This window comes from Chiloscyllium punctatum, chromosome 8, assembly GCF_047496795.1.
Source record: "Chiloscyllium punctatum isolate Juve2018m chromosome 8, sChiPun1.3, whole genome shotgun sequence".
Taxonomy (NCBI): Eukaryota; Metazoa; Chordata; class Chondrichthyes; order Orectolobiformes; family Hemiscylliidae; genus Chiloscyllium; species Chiloscyllium punctatum.
In genome coordinates, this window is record NC_092746.1 from 96,547,848 (window position 1) to 96,572,138 (window position 24,291).

General features: G+C 41.8%; 1 protein-coding gene across 4 annotated transcripts in view; it reads left to right on the forward strand.

The window, feature by feature from the left end:
* The first annotated feature begins 401 nt into the window (after positions 1–401).
* gjd4 (gap junction protein delta 4) overlaps positions 402–24,291 on the forward strand; it is a 31,155-nt gene continuing 7,265 nt past the window's right edge. Inside the window, exons 1-2 of one of the 4 annotated variants that reach the window (XM_072576139.1) lie at positions 402–549; positions 14,265–14,401. In XM_072576139.1, the coding sequence (XP_072432240.1) occupies positions 14,338–14,401 (64 nt within the window). In that variant the 5' untranslated portion in view covers positions 402–549; positions 14,265–14,337. Of the gene's footprint in view, positions 550–13,580; positions 13,685–14,039; positions 14,145–14,264; positions 14,402–24,291 lie in introns of those variants that run through there. The other 3 variants (XM_072576141.1, XM_072576140.1, XM_072576138.1) reach the window with 3 other exon arrangements.

The window sequence follows — 24,291 nt, forward strand, 5'->3', positions numbered from 1 at the left end:
TCATAAGAACTGTAATTTATGCTGGACATTTTTTTCTGATTGATTACCTTTGACGTGAAAATACATCCTTCTGTTAACACCTGTTTAATGCTCTTTTCCATAGGTCTCCACTGTTTATATATGCTTTGAAACAATGTGCAACCTGAACTTGCTTTAGGTCATAGCTGCCTTAATAGTTCAGATGTTTAGGATGAAATACATTCTTCTGTTAGCTCACATATGCTTGACCGCAATTGAAGTCATTCCAATGTCTGTCAGAGTGGGTCAATGTTTGTACCGAATTGTCATTGTCATTCAAAGGACCAATCAGTTGATCAACAAAGGGAACCACCCTTTGTCTCCTGGGTCATCTGAAGATTAAAAGCCTGGCTGGGATGATTGGCTCCATTGTAAAGTTTGGTAAAGAGAAGTCAGAATTCATCATAACTAAAAAGAAGCAAAATATTGTCAATGCGGAATTCTGAAAGTGCTGGAATTCCTCAGCAGGTCAAACAACATCTTCATTGAGAAGAATAGAGATAGCCTTCAGATTCCATCAGAACCCGCCAGGTATTTGAAAAGAAATTGACTTGAAATGTTATTTTTGTTTCTCTCTCCAACTTAACCTGCTGAGTGTTTTCCCATTTTTCTGTTTCCATTCTATCGTCACTAGTTATTTGTGGATTATATGTTATAGTAAACAGATTCAAAACTTAATTTTCATTATCAATCCATAAGAACTTGCCAATTGTATACATAATTGGCTTAATGGCAGGAGACATAAGGTAATGGTGGAGGGTTGCTTTTTGGACTGGAGATCTGTGACCAGCGGTGTTCCACAGGGATCGGTTCTGGGTTCTCTTTGCTTGTCATTTATACAAATGATTTGAATGAGAATATAGAAGGCATCGTTAGTAAGTTTGTGATGACACCAAAATTGGTGGCAAAGTAGACAGTGAAGAAGGTAATTTAAGATTACAGAGGTATCTTGATCAAATGGGCCGATAAATGGCAGATGGAGTTCAATCTGGATAAATGCGAGGTATTGCATGTTGGTCCAACAAACAAGGATAGGGCTTAACAAATAACGGTATGGCCTTGGGTAGTGTTGTATAACAGAAGGATCTAGGGGTGCAGCTACATAATTCTTTGAAGTTTACATAAAAACAGGGCAGTTAAAAAGGCATTTAGCATGCTTACCTTCATTACTCAGTCCTTTGAGTATAGGAGTTGGGAAGTCATGTTGATGTTGTATAGGACATTGGTGAGGCCTCTTTTTTAAATAGAATCCTTACAGTGTGGAAAAGGCTATTTGACTCAACAAGTCCATACCAGCCATCCGAAGAGCAACCCATCCAGACCCAATACCCTACTCTATTACTCTACATTTATCCTTGACGAATGCACCTAACCTACACATCTCTGAACACATGGACAATTTAGTGCGGCCAATTCATCTAATCTGTACATCTTTGGATTGTGGGAGGGAACTGGAGCACCTGAAGGAAACCCATACAAACACTGGGAGAATGTGCAAACTCCACACAGTCACCTGAGGCTGGAATTGAATCCAGGTCCCTGGTGCTAACCACTGATCCACTGTGCTGCCATCTTCTGGAATACTGTATCCAGTTCTGGTCACCTGGATAGCGGAAAGATATTCTTAAACTGGACAGAATTCAGGAAGAGATTTACTAGGTGTGGAAGGTTTGAGTTATAAAGAAAGGCTGGATAGGCTGGGATTTTTTCACTGGAGTGTAAGATCTGATAGAAGTTTAAGAAATAATGAGAGGTATAGATAGAGTTAATGGTAGTTGTCTTTTCAGTAAAATGGGTGATTTTAAGACCAGGGAGCACATTTTTAAGGTGAGGGGAGAAAGATTTAAAAAAGACATAAGAGGCAAATTTTTTACACAGAGGGTGGTTTGCATGTGTAATGAAAGTCCTCAGAAAATGGTGGGCACAGGTACAATTACAATGTTTAAAAGACATTTGGATAGATACATGCATATGAAAGGTTTGGAGGGACCTGGGCCAGGAGCAGGCAGGTGGGACTAATTTAATTTGGGATTATGTTCAGCATGGACTGGTTGGACCGAAGGGTCTGTTCCATGCAGTATGACTCAATGACTCTAATGGAAAAATCCAAACATTTTGTCTTTGTAAGCTGTTTAATGAAACATTGAGGATCACATATTTAATTAAAATTCATGTTCTCATTAAATAGTATTTGATTTTAATATTCTAATTTAGAATTTATCTGTTAATAAGGTGTTATGATCCCAATTAATGTTATTACTTGGCTTGTTAGATCCCAGACTGAAATTTCACTTGATAGATCATATTTTGTTTAGTTTTGGTTCAAATGAGATGGTCTCTCATAGAAATATGTGCATATACTGTTATAGGCGTTGCTTTAACAATAAAACAGAAGTTTATTATGCAAAAAAACTGAGGATAAAATAGAATAAAGAAAACTATTTATTTAGAATTTGAAACACTCAATGAATTATATTCCTATTGATCCTGAAACACCTTTGTGTGGTACCTAAAAACACTCCTGATACAATCGCCACACCAAAAAATCCCTTTCACTAGCACATTGATGAGTTTAATTTGACTTCAACTCCCAATCTGAAAAGTCTGATAATTTCTGCCTAGAGCTGTCATACAACTGAGATTAAATATAATTAGCTTCAAATAACCTCTTCAGAACAGATACCCAATCTCGCTATAACTCATTACTCTGAAGTTAACAAATCTCACTATCTTCTCCCCTTCTTAAGAGCAACCTTATACATAAACATTATTTGCAGAACAGCCCAAAATTGGAAGTAAATCCGCAAAGGATTCTCTCTTCAAGCAACAGGTGTCTCACTAAAGCTTAACAAAAAGCCAAGTTCAGAAGGTTCTAATGGAAGCCTTGAGACACAGTTGATTACCTTGCTGGTCATAAACTCTCCTATGATAAATAAAAAAAAATTAGCCTTCATCATCTGTTTTGTTTAAAAAGTTACAGAAACATTCACATTAGTTATTAATTCCTTCAGACATACAGAAAAGGAAATAGATAGCACTAATTCAAATTATATTAAATATGTATATGATCAACACAGTCTATATCAGAGAGGAAATTATTGCATTTCAAGCCTCCAAACATACAATATGGACAAACAGAAAGTAGAACATGCAACTGAGAATGGGATTAAGGTGCCTGGGATTGTAGGCAGAGTTATTACATTTTAACATTTGGAAATAGATCATCACCATATATTTATTTAATAGTCAATCTCAAGATGTGGCCATTTGCTCCCCATCTCTGGTTGCCACAGATGAATGGCTTAATGGTATGAGTACTTACAGGCCAGACGGGGTAAGGATGCCAGGAGGTTATTAAGGAAGCAGTTACTTTTGCTGGCAAAAGCTTTTTAAAAACTGAATACAAGTGCTTAAACTACCACAGCAAAATTTGAACTTTCTTTATCTAGATTATTACCCCCATGCTTTTGAATTACTAGTCCAGATGCATAACCACTAGTTAGTGCTGAGGCCTACAGGTCAAGTAAATAATCTCAAGACAGTATTGCACCTTGGATAGTCACTAGGACAGGTATGGGAGAGAGCAGATGATAGTACTTTACTTTTTCCACTCTTGGGGAAATCATTCAGCTGGTCATCACTTGGTGTTCAGTTGATTTCTGACAGTAATCCTCTGAACTCTAGAGAATACAGGCTCAGTTTGCTCATTCTCTCTTCAGTCTCACCATCCTGTGAACACATCTGGTGAGCTAGTCATAGTCTACTAACATGAGTATGATTCATTTATTCCTACTTTCCATTTTTTGTCTGTTAGTCAATCACTAATCCATGTTAGTACATTACTCACTATCCAACATTCTTTAGTTTTGCTAACTGACCTCTCGTGGGGGACATTTATCAAAAAGCTTCTGAAAATCCAAGTATACATCCATTGCCCATTGATTCTCCTCTGTTAATTTTGTTAACAACATCTTCAAAGCACTCCAACAAATTCATCAAAAATGATTTACCTTGCTGGCAATGCCAATCTATGTCTTTAGTGCAGAGAGTTCATGTGAGTGAGTTCAGAACCAGGGAGCACTGGTAGAAAATTAGGGGTCATCCTTTTAAGGCAGAGATAAATTATGCAACTTTAGAACTTCCTGCCTCAGTAAGTGGTGGTGATTGGAGGGGGTGGTCATGGAATATTGTCAAGGCAGAGGTAGAACATAGAACATAGAACATAGAAGAATACAGCGCAGTACAGGCCCTTCGGCCCTCGATGTTGCGCCGATCAAAGCCCACCTAACCTACACTAACCCACTATCCTCCATATACCTATCCAATGCCCGCTTAAATACCCATAAAGAGGGAGAGTCCACCACTGCTACTGGCAGGGCATTCCATGAACTTACGACTCGCTGAGTGAAGAACCTACCCCTAACATCAGTCCTATATCTACCCCCCCTTATTTTAAAGCTATGCCCCCTTGTAATAGCTGACTCCATACGTGGAAAAAGGTTCTCACTGTCAACCCTATCTAACCCCCTAATCATCTTGTACACCTCTATCAAGTCACCCCTAAACCTTCTTTTCTCCAATGAAAACAACCCCAAGTGCCTCAGCCTTTCCTCATAGGATCTTCCTACCATACCAGGCAACATCCTGGTAAACTTCCTCTGCACCCGTTCCAGTGCCTCCACATCCTTCCTATAGTATGGCGACCAAAACTGCACACAATATTCCAGATGCGGCCGCACCAGAGTCTTATACAACTGCAGCATGACCTCAGGACTCCGGAACTCAATTCCTCTACCAATAAAAGCCAGTACGCCATATGCCTTTTTCACTGCACTATTTACCTGGGTGGCAACTTTCGGAGATCTGTGTACATGGACACCAAGATCCCTCTGCTCTTCCACACTACCAAGTATCCGACCATTAGCCCAGTACCCCATCTTTTTGTTACTCTTACCAAAGTGAATCACCTCACACTTAGCTACATTGAACTCCATTTGCCACCTTTCTGCCCAGCTCTGCAGCTTATCTATATCCCGCTGTAACCTGACACATCCTTCCTCACTGTCTACAACTCCTCCGACTTTCGTATCATCCGCAAACTTGCTCACCCAACCTTCTAACCCTTCCTCCAGGTCATTTATAAAAATGACAAACAGCAGTGGTCCCAAAACAGATCCTTGCGGAACACCGCTAGTACGGCACTCCAAGATGAACCTTTGCCATCAACTTCTACCCTCTGTCTTCTTCCAGCCAGCCAATTCCTAATCCAAACCTCCAACTCACCCTCAATGCCATATCTCTGTATTTTCTGCAGTAGCCTACCATGGGGGACCTTATCAAACGCCTTACTAAAATCCATATATACCACATCTACCGCTTTCCCTTCATCTACCTCCTTAGTCACCTTCTCAAAGAATTCAATAAGGTTTGTGAGGCACGGCCTGCCCTTCACAAAACCATGCTGACTATCCTTGATCACATTATTCTTATCCAGATGTGCATAAATCCTATCCCTTACAATTCTCTCTAAGACTTTGCCCACAACAGAAGTGAGACTCACTGGCCTATAGTTACTAGGATTATCCCTACTCCCCTTCTTGAACAAGGGAACCACGTTTGCTAGCCTCCAGTCCTCTGGCACTACTCCTGTAGACAAAGAGGACACAAAAATCAAGGCCAATGGCTCTGCAATCTCCTCCCTTGCTTCCCAGAGAATCCTAGGATAAATGCCATCAGGCCCAGGGGACTTATCTATTTTCACCCTTGCCAGAAATTCCAACACCTCTTCTCTACATATCTCAAAGCCATCCATTCTACTTATTCGTGCCTCAGTATTCATATCGACAACAATGTCCTGTTCCTGAGTGAATACTGACGAAAAATATTCATTCAGTGCCTCCCCAATCTCTTCAGCCTCCACACGCAACTTCCCATTACTATCCTTGATTGGACCTATTCCTACCCTAGTCATTCTTTTATTCCTAACATACCTATAGAAAGCCTAAGGGTTTTCCCTAATTCTACCAACTAAGGACTTTTCATGTCCCCTCCTTGCTGCTCTTAGCTCTCTCTTCAGGTCCTTCCGGGCTACCTTATAACTCTCAATCGCCCCTATTGAACCTTCACGCCTCATCTTTACAAAGGCCGCCCTCTTCCATTTAACAAGGGATTCTAATTCCTTATTAAACCACGGCTCCCTCACACGACCCTTTCCTCCCTGCCTGATAGGTACGTACTTATCAAGGACACTCAATAGTTGCTCCTTGAACAAGTTCCACATATCAATTACGCTCTTGCCTTGGAATCTACTTTTCCAATCCACACATCCTAAGTCATGCCTCACCGCATCATAATTTCCCTGCCCCCAGCTATAACTCTTGCCCTGTAGTACACACTTATCCCTCTCCATCACTAGAGTAAAAATCACCGAATTATGATCACTGTCCCCAAAGTGCTCACCTACCTCTAGTTCTAATACCTGGCCTGGTTCGTTACCCAGAACCAAATCCAGTATGGCCTCACCTCTTGTTGGCTTATCTACATATTGTGTCAGGAAACTCTCCTGCACACATTGGACAAACACTGACCCATCTAACGAACTTGAGCTATAGCTTTCCCAATCAATATCAGGAAAGTTAAAGTCCCCCATAACAACCACCCTATTACTGTCACTCTTCTCCTGAATCATCTTCGCAATCCTTTCTTCAACGATTCTAGGACTATTAGGAGGCCTGTAGAAGACTCCTAACAGGGTGACCTCACCTCTCCTATTCCTAACCTCAACCCAAACTACCTCAGATGGCAAATTTTCGTCCATCGTCCTTTCCACCGCTGTAATACTATCTTTGACAAGCAAAGCCACACCCCCCCCCCTCTTTTACCCCCACCTCTGACCCTACTAAAACATTTAAACCCTGGAACCTGCAACAGCCAATCCTGTCCCTGATCTAGCCATGTCTCCGTAATAGCCACAACATCGAAGTCCCAGGTACCAACCCACGCTGCAAGTTCACCTACCTTATTTCGTTTACTTCTGGCATTAAAGTATACACACTTCAAGCCACTCTTCTGTTTACAGGCACCCTCCTTTAAGATTGATGCCATATTCCTAACCTCCCTACACTCCAGGTCCTGCACCCTAAAGCTACAGTCTGGGTTCCCATGCCCCTGCAGAGTTAGTTTAAACCCCCCCCAAGAGCACTAGCAAACCTCCCCCCAAGGATACTGGTGCACCTCAGGTTCAGGTGCAGACCATCCTGTTTATAGAGGTCCCACCTTCCCCAGAAAGAACCCCAGTTATTCAAATACCGGAATCCCTCCCTCCTGCACCATCCCTGTAGCCACGCATTTAACTGTTCTCTCTCCCCATTCCTCGACTCTCTATCACGTGGCATGGGTAACAAACCAGAGACAACAACTCTGTTCGTTCTAACTCTGAGCTTCCAACCTAGCTCCCTAAAAGCCTGTCTAACATCCTCAGCACTCCTCCTACCTATGTCATTGGTGCCAATATGGACCACGACTTCAGGCTGCTCCCCCTCCCCCTTAAGGACCCGGAAAACACGATCAGAGACATCACGTACCCTTGCACCTGGGAGGCAACATACCAAACGTGAGTCTCTCTCGTTCCCACAAAACCGCCTATCTGTGCCCCGAACTATCGAGTCCCCAATTATTATTGCTCTGCTCTTCTCCACCCTTCCCTTCTGAGTAGCGGGGACAGGCTCTGTGCCAGAGGCCTGAGCCCCGTCACTTACCCCTGGTAAGTTCCCCCCCCCACAAGTATCCAAAACGGATAGATGGAAGGTAGATAGAGTCATTTGAAGCAGTGGAATCAAAGGTTATCGGGGGTCGATGGGAACGTGAAATTTGATGCATCAACAGACCAACCATGATCTTATTGACTAGTTTCTTTTTTTCAGTTTATCAGTAAGCCCGTTGGAAATTTAGAATAGTGAGAATTAAGGTTAGGGCAGTTGAATGTTCCTCCTGCAGAATGTAGAATGTAAGGGTCACCAGTAATGTCCCTGCTAACTGCATCTGTGAGAAGTGCACCCAACCCCAGCACCTCAAAAACCACGTTAGGGAACTGGAGCTGGAGATGGATGAACTTCGGATCATTCGAGAGGCAGAGGGAGTTATTGAGAGGAGTTACAGTCACATCGTAGGTAAAAGATGAAGGTAGATGGGTTACTGTCAGGGGATAGAAAGGGAACCAGCAGGCAGTGCAGGGATCCCCTGTGGCCGTTCCCCTTAACAAGTATACCATTTTGGATACTTTTGGGGGGATCAATTAACCAGGGGGAAGCAAGTCTCTGGCACAGAGTCTGTCCCTGTTGCTCAGAAGGGAAAGGGGAGAATGAGCAGATCATTAGTCTTTGGGGACTCCATAGTTAGGGGGACAGATAGGAGGTTCTGTGCAATGAGAGAGAGTCACGGTTGTTGCCTCCCAGGTGAAGGCGTTCGTGATGTCCCTGATCGTGTTTGCAGGATCCTTGATGGGGAGGGGAAGCAGCCCCAAGTCATAGTCCACATAGGTACCAATGCCATAGTTTGGAAGAGAGTTGGGGATTTAAGGCAAAAACTCAGGAAACTAGGATGGAAGCTTAAAGCTAGAACAAACTGAGTTGTTGTCTCTGCCCGTGCCATGTGCTAGCAAGGCAAGGAATAGAGAGAGAGGAATTGAACACGTGGCTACAGGTATGGTGCAGGAGAGGGGGGTTTCAGATACCTGGATAATTGGGGCTCTTTCTGGCGTAGGTGGGACCTCTACAAACAGGATGGTCTTCACCTGAACCAGAGGGGCACCAATATCCTGGGGGGAGATTTGCTAATGCTCTTAAACTAATTCAGCAGAGAGATGGGAACCCAAATTGTAGTTCGAGCACACAGGAAGTTGAGAACAGTGAAGTCAGAACTAAGATTTCAAGAATGCAAGAAGGCACTGGTAGGCAAGAAGTTGGTTGAAGTGTGTCGACTTCAACGCCAGGAGCATCCAAATTAAGGTGGGTGAGCTTGCAGCATGGGTTGATCCCAGGAATTTCGATGTTGTGGCCATTTCAGAGACATGGGTAGACCACGGACGGGAGTGGTTATTACAGTTTCTGGGATTTAGATATTTCAGTAAGAACAGAGAAAACGGTAAAAGAGTGGGTGGAGTGGCACTGTTAGTCAAGGACAGTAGTACAGTTGCAGAAAGGACGTTTGAGGACTTGTCTACTGAGGTAGTATGGGCTGAGATTAGAAACAGGAAAGGAGAGGTTACCCTGTTGGGAATTTTCTATCGGCCTCCGAGTAGTTCCAGAGATGTAGATGATAGGAGCATGAGTGACAAGAGTAGTTGTTATGAGAGAATTAACTTTCCAAATATTGACTAGGAATGCTATAGTTCAAGTACTTTAGATAGGTCACTTTTTGTCCAATGTGTGCAGGAGGGTTTCCTGACACAGTATGTAGACCGGCCAATAAGGGGCGAGGCCACATGAAATTTGGCACTGGGAAATGAACCTGACCACGTGTTAGACTTGGAGGTAGGTGAACACTTTGGTGATAGTGACCACGATGCAGTTATGTTTATTTTAGTGATGGGGAGGGATAGGTGTATACCGCAGGACAGAAGTTATAGCTGGGAGAAAAACAATTACGATGTGATTAGGCAAGATTTAGGATGCGTAGGATGGGGAAGGAAACTGCAGGGGATGGGCACAATTGAAATATAGAACTTATTCAAGGACCAACTACTGCGATCAGGCAGGAAGGAAGTTGCCGAGTGCGAGAACTGTGGTTTACTAAGGAAGTTGAATCTCTTGTCAAGAGAAAGAAGAAGGCTTATGTTAGGGTGAGATGTGATGGTTCAGTTAGGGCACTTGAGAGTTACAAATTAGCCAGGAAGGACTAAAGAGAGAGCTAAGAAGAGTCAGGAGGGACATGAGAAGTCATTGGCAGACAGGATAAAGGAAAACCCTTAAGCTTTCTATAGTTATATCAGGAATAAAAGAATGACTAGAGTAAGATCAGGGCCAATCAAGCATATTAGTGGAAAGTTGTACATGGAGCCAGAGGAGATGGGGAAGTGCTTAATGAATACTTTTCATCAGTATTCACACTAGAAAAAAACAATGTGGTCAAGGAGAATTCTGAGATATAGGCTACCAGATTAGATGGGATTGAGGTGCATAAGGAGGAGGTGTTAGCAATTATAGAGTCATAGAGTCATAGAGATGTACAGCACGGAAACAGACTCTTCGGTCCAACTTGTCCATGCTGACCAGATATTTAATCTAGATAACCTAATCTAGTCTCATCTGCCAGCACCTGGCCCACATCCCTCTAATATAAAAACAGATGACTGCGGATGCTGGAGTCTGAAACCAAAAGAGAAAATGCTGGAAAATCTCAGCAGGTCTGGCAGCATCTGTAAGGAGAGAAAAGAGCTGATATTTTGAGTCGAACTGACCCTTTGTCAAAGCTGAGCTTTGGTTTCACATCCCTTCCTATTCATATACCCATCCAGATGCCTTTCAAATGATGTAGTTGTACCATCACTTCATCTGGCAGCTCATTCTATACACACACCACCCTCTGTGTAAAATATTGCCCCTTAGGTCCCTTTATATCTTTCCCCTCTCCCCCTAAACATATGCCCTCTAGTGCTGAACTCTCCCACACCAGGGAAAAGACTTTGTCTATTTACTCTATCCATGCCCCTCATGATTTAGTAAACCTCTAAGAGATCACCCCTCAGCCTTTGACGTTCCAGGGAAAACAGCCCCAGCCTATTCAGCCTCTCCTTATAGCTCAAATCCTCCAACCCTGGCAACATCCTTGTAAATCTTTTCTGAACCCTTTCAAGTTTAACAACATCCTTCCGATAGGAAGGAGACCAGAATTGCACACGATATTCCAAAGGTGCCCTAACCAATGTCCTGTACAGCCGCAACATGACCTCCCAACTCTTATACTCAATGCTCTGATCAATAAAGGAAAGCATACCAAATGCCTTCTTCACTGTCCTAACTACCTGCGACTCTACTTTCAAGGAGATATGAACCTGCATTCCAAAGTCTCTTTGTTCAGCAACACTCCCTAGGACCTTACCATTAAGTGTATAAGTCCTGCTAAAATTGCTTTCCCAAAATGCAGCACCTCGCACTTATTTGAATTAAACTCCATCTGCCACTTCTCAGCTCATTGGCCCATCTAGTCAAGATCATGTTGTAATCTGAGCTCACCTTCTTCGCTGTCCACTACACCTCCAATTTTGATGTCATCTGCAAACGTACTAACTATACCTCCTATGTTTAGATCCAAACCAGTTATATAAATGATGAAAAGTAGTGGACCCAGCACCAATCCTTGTGGCACTTCACAGGTCACAGGTTTCCAGTCTGAGAAACAACCCTCCATCACCACCCTCTGTCATCCACCTTTGAGCCAATTCTGTATCCAAATGACTAGTTCTGGAAAGTGTAAAAATAGTTAAGTCCCTGGGCTGGGTGCAATTTATCCTGGGAATCTCTGGGAAGCCAGGGAGGAGATTGTTGAGCTTTTGGCTTTGATCTTTATATTGCTTTGTCTACAGTAATAGTGTCAGAAGATTGAAGGATACTAAATGTTGTTCCCTTATTCAAGAAGGGGAGTACAGCCAACCTTGGAAATTTTAGTCCTGTGAGCCTTACTTCAGTAGTGGGTAAAGTGTTGGAAAGGGTTATAAGAGATAGCATTTAGAATCACTGAGAAAGGAATACATTGATTAGGGATAGTCAACACAGTTTTGTGAAGGGTAGGTTGTGCCTCACGAACCTTATTGAATTATTTGAGATGGTGTCCAAACAGGTGGATGAGGATAAAGCAGTTGATGTGGTCTATATGGATTTTAGTAAGGCGTTTGATAAGGTTTGCCACGTTAGGCTATTGCACACGGAGACATAGGATTGAGGGTGATTTAGTAGTTTGGATCAGTAATTGGCTAGCTGAAAGAAGACTGAGGGTAATGGTTAATGGGAAATATTCATCCTGGAGTTCAGTTACTAGTGGGGTACTGCAAGGATCTGTTTTGGGTCCACTGTTGTTTGTCATTTATATAAATGACCTGGATGAGGGCATAGAAGGATGGGTGCGTAAATTTGCGGATGACACTAAGGTTGGTAGAGTTGTGGATAGTGACAACGAATGTTGTCAGTTACAGGGAGACATAGATAAGAGAGGTTGGGCTGAGAGGTAGCAAATGGAATTTAATGTGGAAAAGTGTGAGGTGATTCACTTTGGAAGGAGTGACAGGAATGCTGTGTGTTGGGCTAATGGTAAGATCCTTGGTAATGTAGATGAGCAGAGAGATCTTGGTGTCCAGGTACTTATATCCTTGAACGTTGCCACCCAGGCTGATAGGGTTGTTAAGAAGGTATATCGTGTGTTAGCTTTTATTGGTAGAGGGATTGAGTTTCGGAACCGTGAGATCATGCTGCAGCTGTATAAAACTCTGATGTAGCCAAATTTGGAGTATTGCATATAGTTCTGGTCACTGCATTATAGGAAGGATGTGAAAGCTTTGGAAAGAGTTCAGAGGGGATTTACGAGGATGTTGCCTGGTATGGAGGGAAAGTCTTACAAGGAAAGGCTGAGGAACTTGAAACTGTTTTCATTCAAGAGAAGAAGGTTGAGAGATTACTTGAGGCATATAAAATAATCAGAGGATTAGGTAGGTTGGACAGTGAGAGCCTTTTTCCTCAGATGGTGATGGCTAGCACGAGGGGACATAGATTTAAATTGAGGAATGATAGATATAGGACAAATGTCAGAGGTAGTTTCTTTACTCAGAGAGTAGTACGGGCATGGAATGCATTGCCTGCAACAGTAATAGACTCACCAACTTTAAGGGCATTTAAATGGTCATTGGTTAGGCATATGGACGAGACTGGAATCGTGTAGGTTCGATGGGCTTCAGATTGGTTTCACAGGTCAGTGCAACATCGAGGGCCGAAGGGCCTGTACTGCGCTGTAATATTAGAGCAGGATTACTTCTGGTTCTGATTTGGATGTTTGTCTGTATCCATGAGAAGCAATCGGAATGTTAGAATTCCTGGACCAAAATAAAAGGCCAAAAGGCCAAACAAAATGCATTGATAATAGACTTGTCGACTGATTGCTGCTATCAATCTCCGGCAATTAGTCTACAACAGCCACAACCATTAGGTGAGGATAATTTACAGTATCAGAAAGCTTTGGGATTGGTCCACAATCACCTTCTTTTCCTAAGTAAGCTACACTGACCCACAGGCAGAAGTGGGTACTGCAGATGCTGGAAATTAGAGTCAAGATTAGAGTGGTGATGGGAAAGCACAACAGGTCAGGCAGCATCCGAGGAGCAGGAAAAATTGACGTTTCGGGCAAAAGCCCTTCATCAGGAAACCTGATCAGGAATTCCTGATGAAGGGCTTTTGCCTGAAACGTCGATTTTCCTGCTCCTCAGATGCTGCCTGACCTGCTGTGCTTTTCCAGCACCACTCTAATCTACACTGACCCACATGTGATGTTTTAAATCCACTTCATCCCAAAATACTGCTTTGTGGAAGATATAAGGGTAGCCTCCAGCCTGAAGTATAATTGGCCTTGGTCGCAAAGAAATCGGATGGTCAGATCTTTTGGGATCACTCCCAGAGACATCACTGTTAGTAGACCCCAGTTGGTAAACAAAGACAAGTTCCATAGCTAATTAAACCTGCCCTCTTTATTCATAAATTTCACCCTCTACCTTCGATACTTATTTAAATAAATCAAACTAGACTCACTCCACTGGATTCTGCTCCTTCTGAAACGGTGGGAGCTAAGATCATTTCTGACTGTGCGACGGTCAAAGGGAACACCCTAGTGATTCGATCTAACTTCGCAGCTTCTATTATTTTCCCGAAATGGCTTGCACCAAAATATCTGGGATCTGTCAGGATGCTGGAATGCCTTTGGTCGGTAAGAATAGCCCTCAATGGGAGTGATGCACGGAGACTCTATTGTCTGTGCAGTTGTCACGGGGGGTGGGGGAGAGAGTTGATGTACAGTCACAGCCAGCGAGGTGAGAGTCTCTGAAGTGAACAGCTAACTTTCTGCAGACCAGCATCAGGAACAACAACTGCGTAATCTTTACATTTTATGCTGAGGGGATCATTTCAATAATAACAACTTTTAATTGCTTAATTATTATGCTAATATTTATTCAGAGTCCTACCTTTATTATGATCTACTTTTTCTTTCAGCGTTTTGACATTATTTTGACTGGAAAGATTATTTTGACTGGCCTTCGTCTTGGAGGCGTCTGCTTCTTCTGAGATGGGGAGGTTGAACAGTCTGAATTTAGTGACTCTCGCCCTCAACTACAACCTTACAATAATCGGTGAGTGAGATATATGAGCGAATACTGCTAGAAAATTGATGAAACTGTCTCCTGTCTTACAAGCATGTGTTGTAACTGTCGAACGTACAGGTAAAACATTCCTGAGACAATCCCTCCAATAATTTCAAATATAGCTTGGTGGTCATCGCACCTTCACGTTTATTATGTTGAAAGTACAACAAAGTGTTCTATGTACGAATAAAGAACAGTCGAAAGTCCGTTTAACAGTACAATGTATTCAGCTATTGGAACTAATTATGTAGAAAATGTACAACTCTTAGGCAAGTGCTAGCATTTTATAATAAATATATACAGTACGTGTACAAGCTTTTGAATTTTGTGTCCCTTTTTCTGAATATATTTTACTACTCTCCACCTCCCAAAATTTCCATTTCTCTGGTTTGGCAATTCCTCTTTAGTGCAAAATTCAAAAGTTTGAGCTGAAAATGTATCCAAAGTTGTGCCATCATGTTGAAATTAAAATGTACTTGAATATTTTACCAAACTCAAAAGAAAACCTAATCTAAAATGGACATCAATCTGTGTGAACAACTGAAGTCCAGGAAAACGCCTATTCCTTCCTGTAGTGTGAACATTTAAGTTTGTACTTATTTAGCCATCATTCATGCAGAGGAAATTTGGATACCTTTAGCTGGTACAGCTTTCCAATTTTTGATGTGGTTTCGGCTAATGCCCGAAAAATCCATTCAAAAGGAACAGAAAACCAAGTCTCAGTCAGTACTTGCAAAAAAACCCCACCCAAAATGCAATTAAAAGAGCAGAAAGATGAATATTTCTATCTAAACCTGAAGTGTTGATTGTAATGTTGAGACAATCCCTCCTCTAACTGAGAATAAAGCATAGTTGGAAGATGGGAAACATTTGAGATTTGAGCTATGACCTGTTTTATTTATGAGATTTCATTGGACAAAAGGTTTAATGGACAATCACCAAAGATCAATGAGACTTTAATCTGAGAGCATAATGAATATTTTTCAGGCTGGAAGAAGATTTGTAATGGGTTGTATTGGGACCCTTTATTTTCCAAATTTATATTAATGGTTTAGAATTTGGAGTCCAGGAGAAAATTTCAAAGTTTGAAGATGGTACAAATCTGAACACACAGCAAACTGTGAGGAGCTCAGAAATTCAAAAGGCCATTGACAAATTGATGGAGTGGGCAGATAAGTGGCAAAAGAAGATCAGTGTGGATACATGTGAGATTATGCATTTTGATAGACAATTACGCAAAGACATTTTAAAATACACTTTTGCTCTAAAGGTATTAGTCTAAGTGGTGTGCAGGAGCAGAGGGGTGTCAGAATTATGTGCATAAATCATAAGGCAGGGCAGGTGGAGAGAATGGTTCATAAAGCATTCAGATTCCTCGGCTTTTTTGGTAGGGACATAGGTACAAGCACAAGGAGGTGATGCTGAACTGTACAAGACAATAGATAGACCTCAGCTGCCGTATTGTGAACAGTTCTGGGGGTCATGTTTTTGAAGAGATGTGAATTCAATAGACAGAAGGCAAAAGAGTTTTATCAGAATGGTTCCGGGGTCAAGAACCTCAGTATGAAGATAGATTGGTGAATTTGTGACTGTTTTCCTTGGTGGAGAAAAGATGAGGAGGAAATTTGATCAAAGTTTTCAAATTATCAGAGGCCTGGACAGAATCAACAAACTGTTCCCACTTGTAAACAGATTAAGAAGGAGAAGGTACAGATTTAAAGTGATTTTCAATCCAAGTAAATGTGATGTGAAAAGAAACTTATTCACGCAACGAGCGATTCGGGTCTGGAATGCATGGTGGAGGCAGGTTCAATCAAAGTATTTAAAGGTGCATTAGTTTATTATTTAAAATAGAAATATTGTGCAGGGTTATAGAGAAAAGATGAGAGAATAATACATAACTATGATTCTCATTCAGAGAGTTTGTGTCGACATAATGTGCCAAATAGCTTTCTGATTCTATTGTAGTTGTGAAGGTAACTCAAATATGCCCAAAATTCTCTGACGTTTTAACCAATTGATTTGTGTCTGATCGGATTGGGTATCTCTGTGTGCAAGTGGAAAAGAAATTCTGGGATCCCCTCTGTCTTTTTATGTTCCTCTTCTCTATCTCCAGCTTGGTATGGCTTTCACACTCACTGGTTGCTTCTGTATATCTGTGTTATCTCACTACTTATCCACGCAATCACATGCATACTTAAAGTTGAATAAAGTATGAAGTAGTGTTACTCATGCCTCTGCCACCTACTATCTCAACATAGCTTGTGCGTCTAATGGAACCTAATGGAACCTAATGGAAATTTATAACCCCTGATCCAGTTATTTTTGACCCTCAGGATGTGAACAGAGAGAGAGTCATTGTCATAGACTCAAAGAGATGTACAGCTTGGGAACATACCCTTCGGTCCAGCCCGTCCATGCCGACCAGATATCCCAACCCAATCTAGTCCCACCTGCCAGCACCCGGCCCATATCCCTCCAAACCCTTCCTATTCATATACCCATCCAAATGCCTCTTAAATGTTGCAATTGTACCAGCCTCCACCACTTTCTCTGGCAGATCATTCCATACCTGTACCACCCTCTGCATGAAAAAGTTGCCCCTTAGATCTCTTTTATATCTTTCCCCTCTCACCCTAAACCTATGCCCTCTAGTTTTGGACTCCCCAATCCCAGGGAAAAGACTTTGCCTATTTATCCTATCCATGCCCCTCATAATTTTGTAAACCTCGAGAGAGACACATCGAGAAGCACCAATAGGAAGCAGGATGTGTGATATTAGCATGGCTGCAGTAAAATTAGAGCATATAGGATTGGGGCTAATGTATTGAGAGGGATAGATAAATGGTTAGCTGACAGGAAATAAAGCATAGGAATAAATGAGTCTTTTTCTGAATGGCAAGCAGTGATTAGTGGGGTACCACACTAGATGAAATAGAGTCACAGGTAGACAGGATGGTGAATAAGGTTTGGTATGCTTGCCTTTATTGTGCAGTGCTTCGAGTATTAGGAGGTCATGTTGTGGCTGTACTGGACATTAGTTCAGCCACTTTTGGGGTATGTATTCAATTCTGTTCTCCCTGCCATAGGAACGATCTGTGAAACTTGAAAGGGTACACAAAGATTTACAAGGATGTTGCCAGGTTTGGAGGGTTTGAGTTGTAGGGAGAGACTGAAAGGCTGGGGCTATTTTTCCTGGAGTGTCAGAGACTGAGGGGTGACCTTTATAGAAGTTTATGAAATCATGGGGTCATGGATGGAGTGAATAATCAAGGTCTTTGCCCCAGGGTAGGGGAGTCCAAAACTAGAGGGCAAAGGTTTAAGTGAGAGAGGAAAGATTTAAAAGGGACCTAAGGGGTATTTTTTTTCAGAGGGTGGTGTGTGCATAGAATGAGCTGCCAGAGGAAGTGATGGAGTTTCGTTCAATTATAACATTTAAAAGGCATCTGGATGGGTACATGATTAGGAAGGGTTTTGAGGAATGTGGGCCAAATGCTGGCAAATAGAACTAAATTAAATTAGGATAGCTGGCCGGCATGGACGAGTTGGACCAATGGATCTATTTCGGTGCTGTACATCTCTATAACTGTATGAAGAAACTAAATGTAATATCTCAAAATTTGCAGATGACACAAAGCTGGATGTGAGGGTGAGCTGTGAGGATGATGCAGAGATGTTGCAGTGTGATTTAGATAGGTTCAACGGGTGGACAAATACATGACAGATGCAGATTAATGTGGATAAATGTGAGGTTATGCACAGGTGCAACAAGCAATAAAGAAGGCAAACTGTACGTTGGCTTTTCCAGTAAGAGGATTTGAATCCAGAAATAAGGACGCCTTGTTGCAAATATACAAGGCACTGGTGAAGCCACATCTGGAATATTTTGCACAGTTTTGGTCTCATTATCTGAGGAAGAATGGTCTTGCTATAGGATGAGTGTAATGGAGGTTTACCAAGTTGATTCCTGGGATGGCATAACTGATGTTCTGAGGAGAGACTGAGTCAGTTAGGTTGTATTCACTGGAGTTCAGAAATATGAGTGGGGATCTCATACAAACCTAATTCTAATAAGACTAAACACATTAGATGCAGGAAGGATGTACCTGGTGGTCACAACCAGGGGTCATAGTTTAAGGACAAAGAGGAAACAATTTAGGGCTGAGATGAGGAGAAGTTTCTTCACCCAGACAGTGGTGAACCTGTGGAATTCACTCACAGAAAGTGGCTGCAGACAAATCATAATGTGTTTTCAAGAAGGAGATAGACAAAGTTCTTTTGCTTAAAGGGATCCAGGGTTATGGGTAGATGATGGGATTAGGATATTGAACTCAATGATCAGTCATGCTCATATTGAACGGTGGAGCAGGCTTGAGAGTTTGAATAGCCTACTCTTGTTCCTATCTTCTGTGTTACTATCGAACAGATCCCTCCTATTGTAAATTCAGTTAGAACAAAATCTTCCTCCTCAAAATAAATACTTTTTCTGAACAACATAAAACTGTCCTTACTTCATTTCATATTAGTTTGAGCCTGAACCCAAGCTGTCATTCCACGTCCATGTCCATATCCATGTCCATATCCATGTCCATATCCATGTCCATATCCATGACCATATCCATGTCCATATCCATGACCATATCCATGTCCATGTCTATATCCATGTCCATGTTCAGCAGACCAGACTGTACCTCTTACTGATGCCCAAAGCCTCAGTGCAAACATTCACAAAGTCCAAGTCTCTAATCCCAATTTGAGATGGTTTTATTGAAGGAGAAGATTACAATAACACTGGGAGTGGTGAAAGATGGGAATGCTGTGCACACTTGGACCATTTAAAGTTTGGACATTTCAGAAATCTCATGAAAACCACAATAATTACATATTTGGCTCTAATTCAGCCATGAAAGTATGGCTAAATCACCTTTTTTGAAGTTAATGCTGGCCCTTGGAAGCAATATCAATAGCAAAAATAAGATTCTATTTTATAGCTAGCTTGACTTCGTACTAAGATGATACCCACTCTCATTTAAAAGTAATCCTATTCAGTTGCCAGCTTGTACAGTTGATATAGTCCTGCAAATACCAACCCTAAGCAATCTCTCCTAGAACTGATAATTCCAGTTCACCTCCCCAGTCTTTCCCAAAAGCTGCTGTCATCAGCTCAACTTGTGAGAAAGCAAGGTTCACACCCAAAATGTCAAGTTGGAATTGCAATACCATGGAAAGAAGCAAATTACATCTTCTTTCAAGAAAAGACCTCGGCAGTGTTGACTGGAACAAAAGGTTGGTGAGAAAAGCATTAACTAAATGGGTTACCTTCAAAGAGTAAATGATTTTGGTCCAGTCAAATGGGAATTGTTGAACAAACAAATCTAGTGCTCCCAGGATGACAAAAGAGATAGACATTAAGAAGAGAAAGTCTGATTCTGACAGGTGTCAGGTAGAAAATGAAACAGAGAATCAAGAAGAATATAGAAAGATTTCAGAGGTGAAATTATAAATAAGAGAAGCATAGAGAAACAATGATAAAAGACTGGCAACCAACATGAAGGGCTGTGTGGAAGTTTTCTATAGGCATATAAATAGTTGAAGAGTGGTTAAAGGACTGATTATGAATCAAAGAGGGGATTTAAATTTGGAGTCAGCGGAATAGCTTAGATGTTAAATTAATACATTGCATCTGTCCTTACCAAAGAAGGAGATGCTACCCAGGCTATGGTGACAGAGGAGAGATCTCAGTCACTACAAGGGCTCAATATTTGATCAGGCAGAAGTGTTGATACTTTGGTACTTAAAGTTGACAAGGCACCAAGACCAGTTGAGATGAATCCAAGCATTTTGAAGGAAGTGAAGGCATAAAGTGTAGGGGCACTGACCATCATCACTCAGTCTTCCTTGGACTTGCCAGAACACTGAAAAATAGCAAATATTATGGCCTTGTTTGAGAAGATAGTCTAGGCAATTATAGAACAGTTGGCTTAAGTTCAGTAGTGGGGAAGTTTCGAGCGACTATTTTTCAGATTAGAATTACGAGTCAAATGGAAAAAGGTGTGTTGATTAGGAAATGTCAGCTTGGATTTTTAATGGGGAAATCATGTTTAATTAACTTGCTGGAATTTTTTTGAAGGGGAATAAGAAAGGCTTGATGAAGGTAATGCTGTTAATGTCTTACGCATGGACTTTCAGAAGGTGTTTGATGTAGTGCCACACAGCAGTGAGGAAAGTTATAGGACATGGAATAAAAGAGTCAGTGATAATGTGAATACAACATTGACTGAGTGATAGGAAACAGACAATAAAGGTTGAAGGAGATTTTTCAGATTGAAGGAAGGTTTGCAGTGGTGTTCCCAAGATGGTGGAATTAGGATCCTCTTTTTTTATATATATATTTTAATTTTGTTGATTTTGATGTGTAGGGAAAAATTTCAAAGTTTGCAGATGATGCAAACCTCAGTTATGAGGATAGAGTGAAGGATTTGGAACCACTCTCCTCAGAGAAATGAAATCAGAAGAGAGTTTTAAAAATTATGAGTGGGCTGGATAGAGGAGACAGGGAGAAATTGTTCTCAATTGTAAAAGGGACAAGAATGAGAGGCCATAAATTTGTAGTGATTTGTATCAGTTGTAAGGGTGATATAAGAAAAAAAAAATTGCACATAGTGAGTAGTTAGAGTGTGGAATGCACTGCCTGAAAGTGTGGTGGAGGCAGATGCATTTGAGGCATTCAAAAAGGCATTGAGTGGTTATGTGGATCAAAATAATGTGCAAGGATATGGAGAGAATACAGGAGATTGGCACAATGGAATGATGCTCAGTTGTAGGGCCAATGGGCTGAATGGCTTTCTTGTGCATCATAAGATTTCTGTGATTCTGTGGTAAAAGAATTGCTGATGGCACATTGAAGTGTTACTTAGAACTGAGAGAGCCCAGATGAGATTCAGTTTGTACCATAAGTAGGAGTTGCAACATAGCTTCTTCTGTGGAAGCCATAGCAAAGTTTGAGGAAATGACAGCAAGCACGGCTGTAATATTGTACTCATAATGGCTGATCTGGGAGGACTGTCTGCAAAGTCAGGTGTGAGAAAGCTTTTTTCAAAATTTTCCAGCATTCAACAGATAATCCAACATTGGAAATTGTGCAAAAACATGAAGAACAGTAATCATGTGCACTTCTTCACTATTCCCACTTTTTCCCCAAACTATTTGGTCCTTCTAGCCCTTGGAACTATAACTAACTCCTTCTTGAAAGTATTCAATATCTTGACTGCATTCTGTAGCATCCAAGGTCCATTTAGCTGCATTGTAGAGATGTATGGAATGAGCCAAAACTGCCGGTTCTCCATCCCGTCCAGCAATTGTAGAATGAAGACAAATTTGGGCTTGGGAATGCATTGAAAATTTAGTAGCTACTGTGCCCAATAATCCACATCTACAGGAAACAGGGAATACTTGAAACCTCTGGATGTGCAGAAAGCCTTTGAGCTTGGTACTCACCATGTGATATCAGAACAATCCAGTTTTATTTATAAGAATGCAGTTTAACTGAAGGGTTGCTAGGAGTAGGTATGTATTGTAAAGACTTTCTTGATATCTGGGAGTACTTATGTGTAATAGTCACAAAAGTAAGTGGGAGTAGTAGAGTACCACAGTATATAGAAGGAACATTCTTAACAACTGAAACACCAAAATGAGGGAACTCACACAAAACCTAAATGTTGAGCTATGGAATAGACAGAGGAACTTTGGCCTCCACAAGCATAGAAACATAGAAGGTAGTAGCAGGAGTCAGCCATTCGACCCCTCGAGCCTGCTCCCCAGTTCAGTATATCATGGCTGATCGTCGAGCTCAATGCCCTGAACCTGCTCTTTCCCCATATCTCTTGATCCCTTTTGCTGCAAGAGCCATATCTACCTTTCTCTTGAAAACACTGAATGATTTGTCCTCAGCCACTTTCTATGGTCGTGATTTCCACAGGCTCTCCACTCTCAAGCTTGCTTGGTTTACTTTCTCAGATGCACTTTGATAGTTTGTAACCTTCTTAAATAAATTCCCAAATAGTGTTTGGGAACCTTGATATTACATCCTCTTCACAATGGACAGGGTAGACTCTGGAGTTGGGTGGAGGGCATGCGGTTTATAAGGTGAATGTGTGGAATGTGACCACGATCCACTGTGCACTCACCTTTGCCCTTTCTGTGGTGTCGGAAGATCGTCGAGTCAGACAACATGATTGTGTGTGAGGAAACGGTGTTTGAGTGAGTTGAACTTTCAGCCCAGATTTTACCCTGCCATGGACAGGGGGAAGGGCACTTGTTAACATACTTATAAAAGGCTTTTTTAAAATAAAAGGTAAGTGACTTTTTCATTATTCCATGTGGATCCAGGGGAGCGGCAGCTTCCTTCCTCTCACCATGAGACTCACCAGATTTACAAGGAACCCCATGGCCTCTCTGAATCTCCCCCAGTTGCAAACTTTCTCACACTGAATTTCAGCTAAACCTCTCCCACAACTGACAGGCACCAACCCAAAGATTTATAGTTTCTGTTGTCTGCTGCTTGTATTCCTTCTACTCTCCAGTCAGCTTCGTCATTTGATCAGCTACAATGCATAGCAGGAGAATGGAGCTATGAGATGTCTTGGTGTCAGGACCTCTGTGTCTCCAGACTTGCTGGGTTCTTAGGTTGTTTCTTACCTCACTTAGTTCTGTGCCATCTCCACCTCTCCCATAACCATTCTGATCCCTTACCTCACGTGACCCGAATATAAAATGTTGCACTTGCTTTTAAAATATTTGAACATTTGCTGCTGAAAATTTATTAGAGGTTTTTTGGGCCGGATTGTTTTTCAATTCCAGGCCAACTTTCTGACAAAACAGAGAACAAAAATGGCTCATTACCTGCAAGCATTTGGGAAAAGTCTGAGTTTGCAAAAGGCACGATTTAATTGCAAGTTCTTTCTTGTAATAAGCAATAAATCCAAAGCTGTTTTATTTTCCAATGCCGCACCAGATGTGGTTGCCGAGTATTGAACGTATTGAATTTTAACTCATTGAAGGAAGATATTCAGCCCATTGTGCTTGTGCTAGCTCTTTGAAACAGCTATCCGAATGGCGTCTATCAACCTATAACTCACTTAGAGTCAGAGTCATAGAGATGTATAGCATGGAAACAGACCCTTCGGTCCAACTCGTCCATACCGACCAGATATCCCAACCCAATCTAGTCCCACCTGCCAGCACCCTGCCCATATCCCTCCAAAACCTTCCTATTCATATACCCATCCAAATGCCTTGTAAATGTTGCAATTGTACCAGCCTCCACCACATCCTCTGGCAGCTCATTCCATACACGTACCACCCTCTGCATGAAAATGTTGCCCCTTAGGTCTCTTTTATATCTTTCCCCTCTCACCCTAAACCCATGCCCTCTAGTTCTGGACTCCCCAACCCCAGGGAAAAGACTTTGCCTATTTATCCTATCCATGCCCCTCATAATTTTGTAAACCTCTATAAGGTCACCCCACAGTCTCTGACGCTCCAAGGAAAACAGTCCCAGCCTGTTCAGCTTCTCCCTGTAGCTCAGATCCTCCAACCCTGGCAACATCCTTGTAAATTCTTTCCGAACCCTTTCAAGTTTCACAACATCTTTCCGATAGGAAGGAGACCAGAATCGCATGCAATATTCCAACAGTGGCCGAACCAATGTCCTGTAAAGCACAACATGACCTCCCAACTCCTGTACTCAATACTCTGACCTATTAAAGAAAGCATACCAAACACGTTCTTCACTATCCTATCTACCTGCGACTCCACTTTCAAGGAGCTATGAACCTGCACTCCAAGGTCTCTTTGTTCAGCAACACTCCCGAGGACCT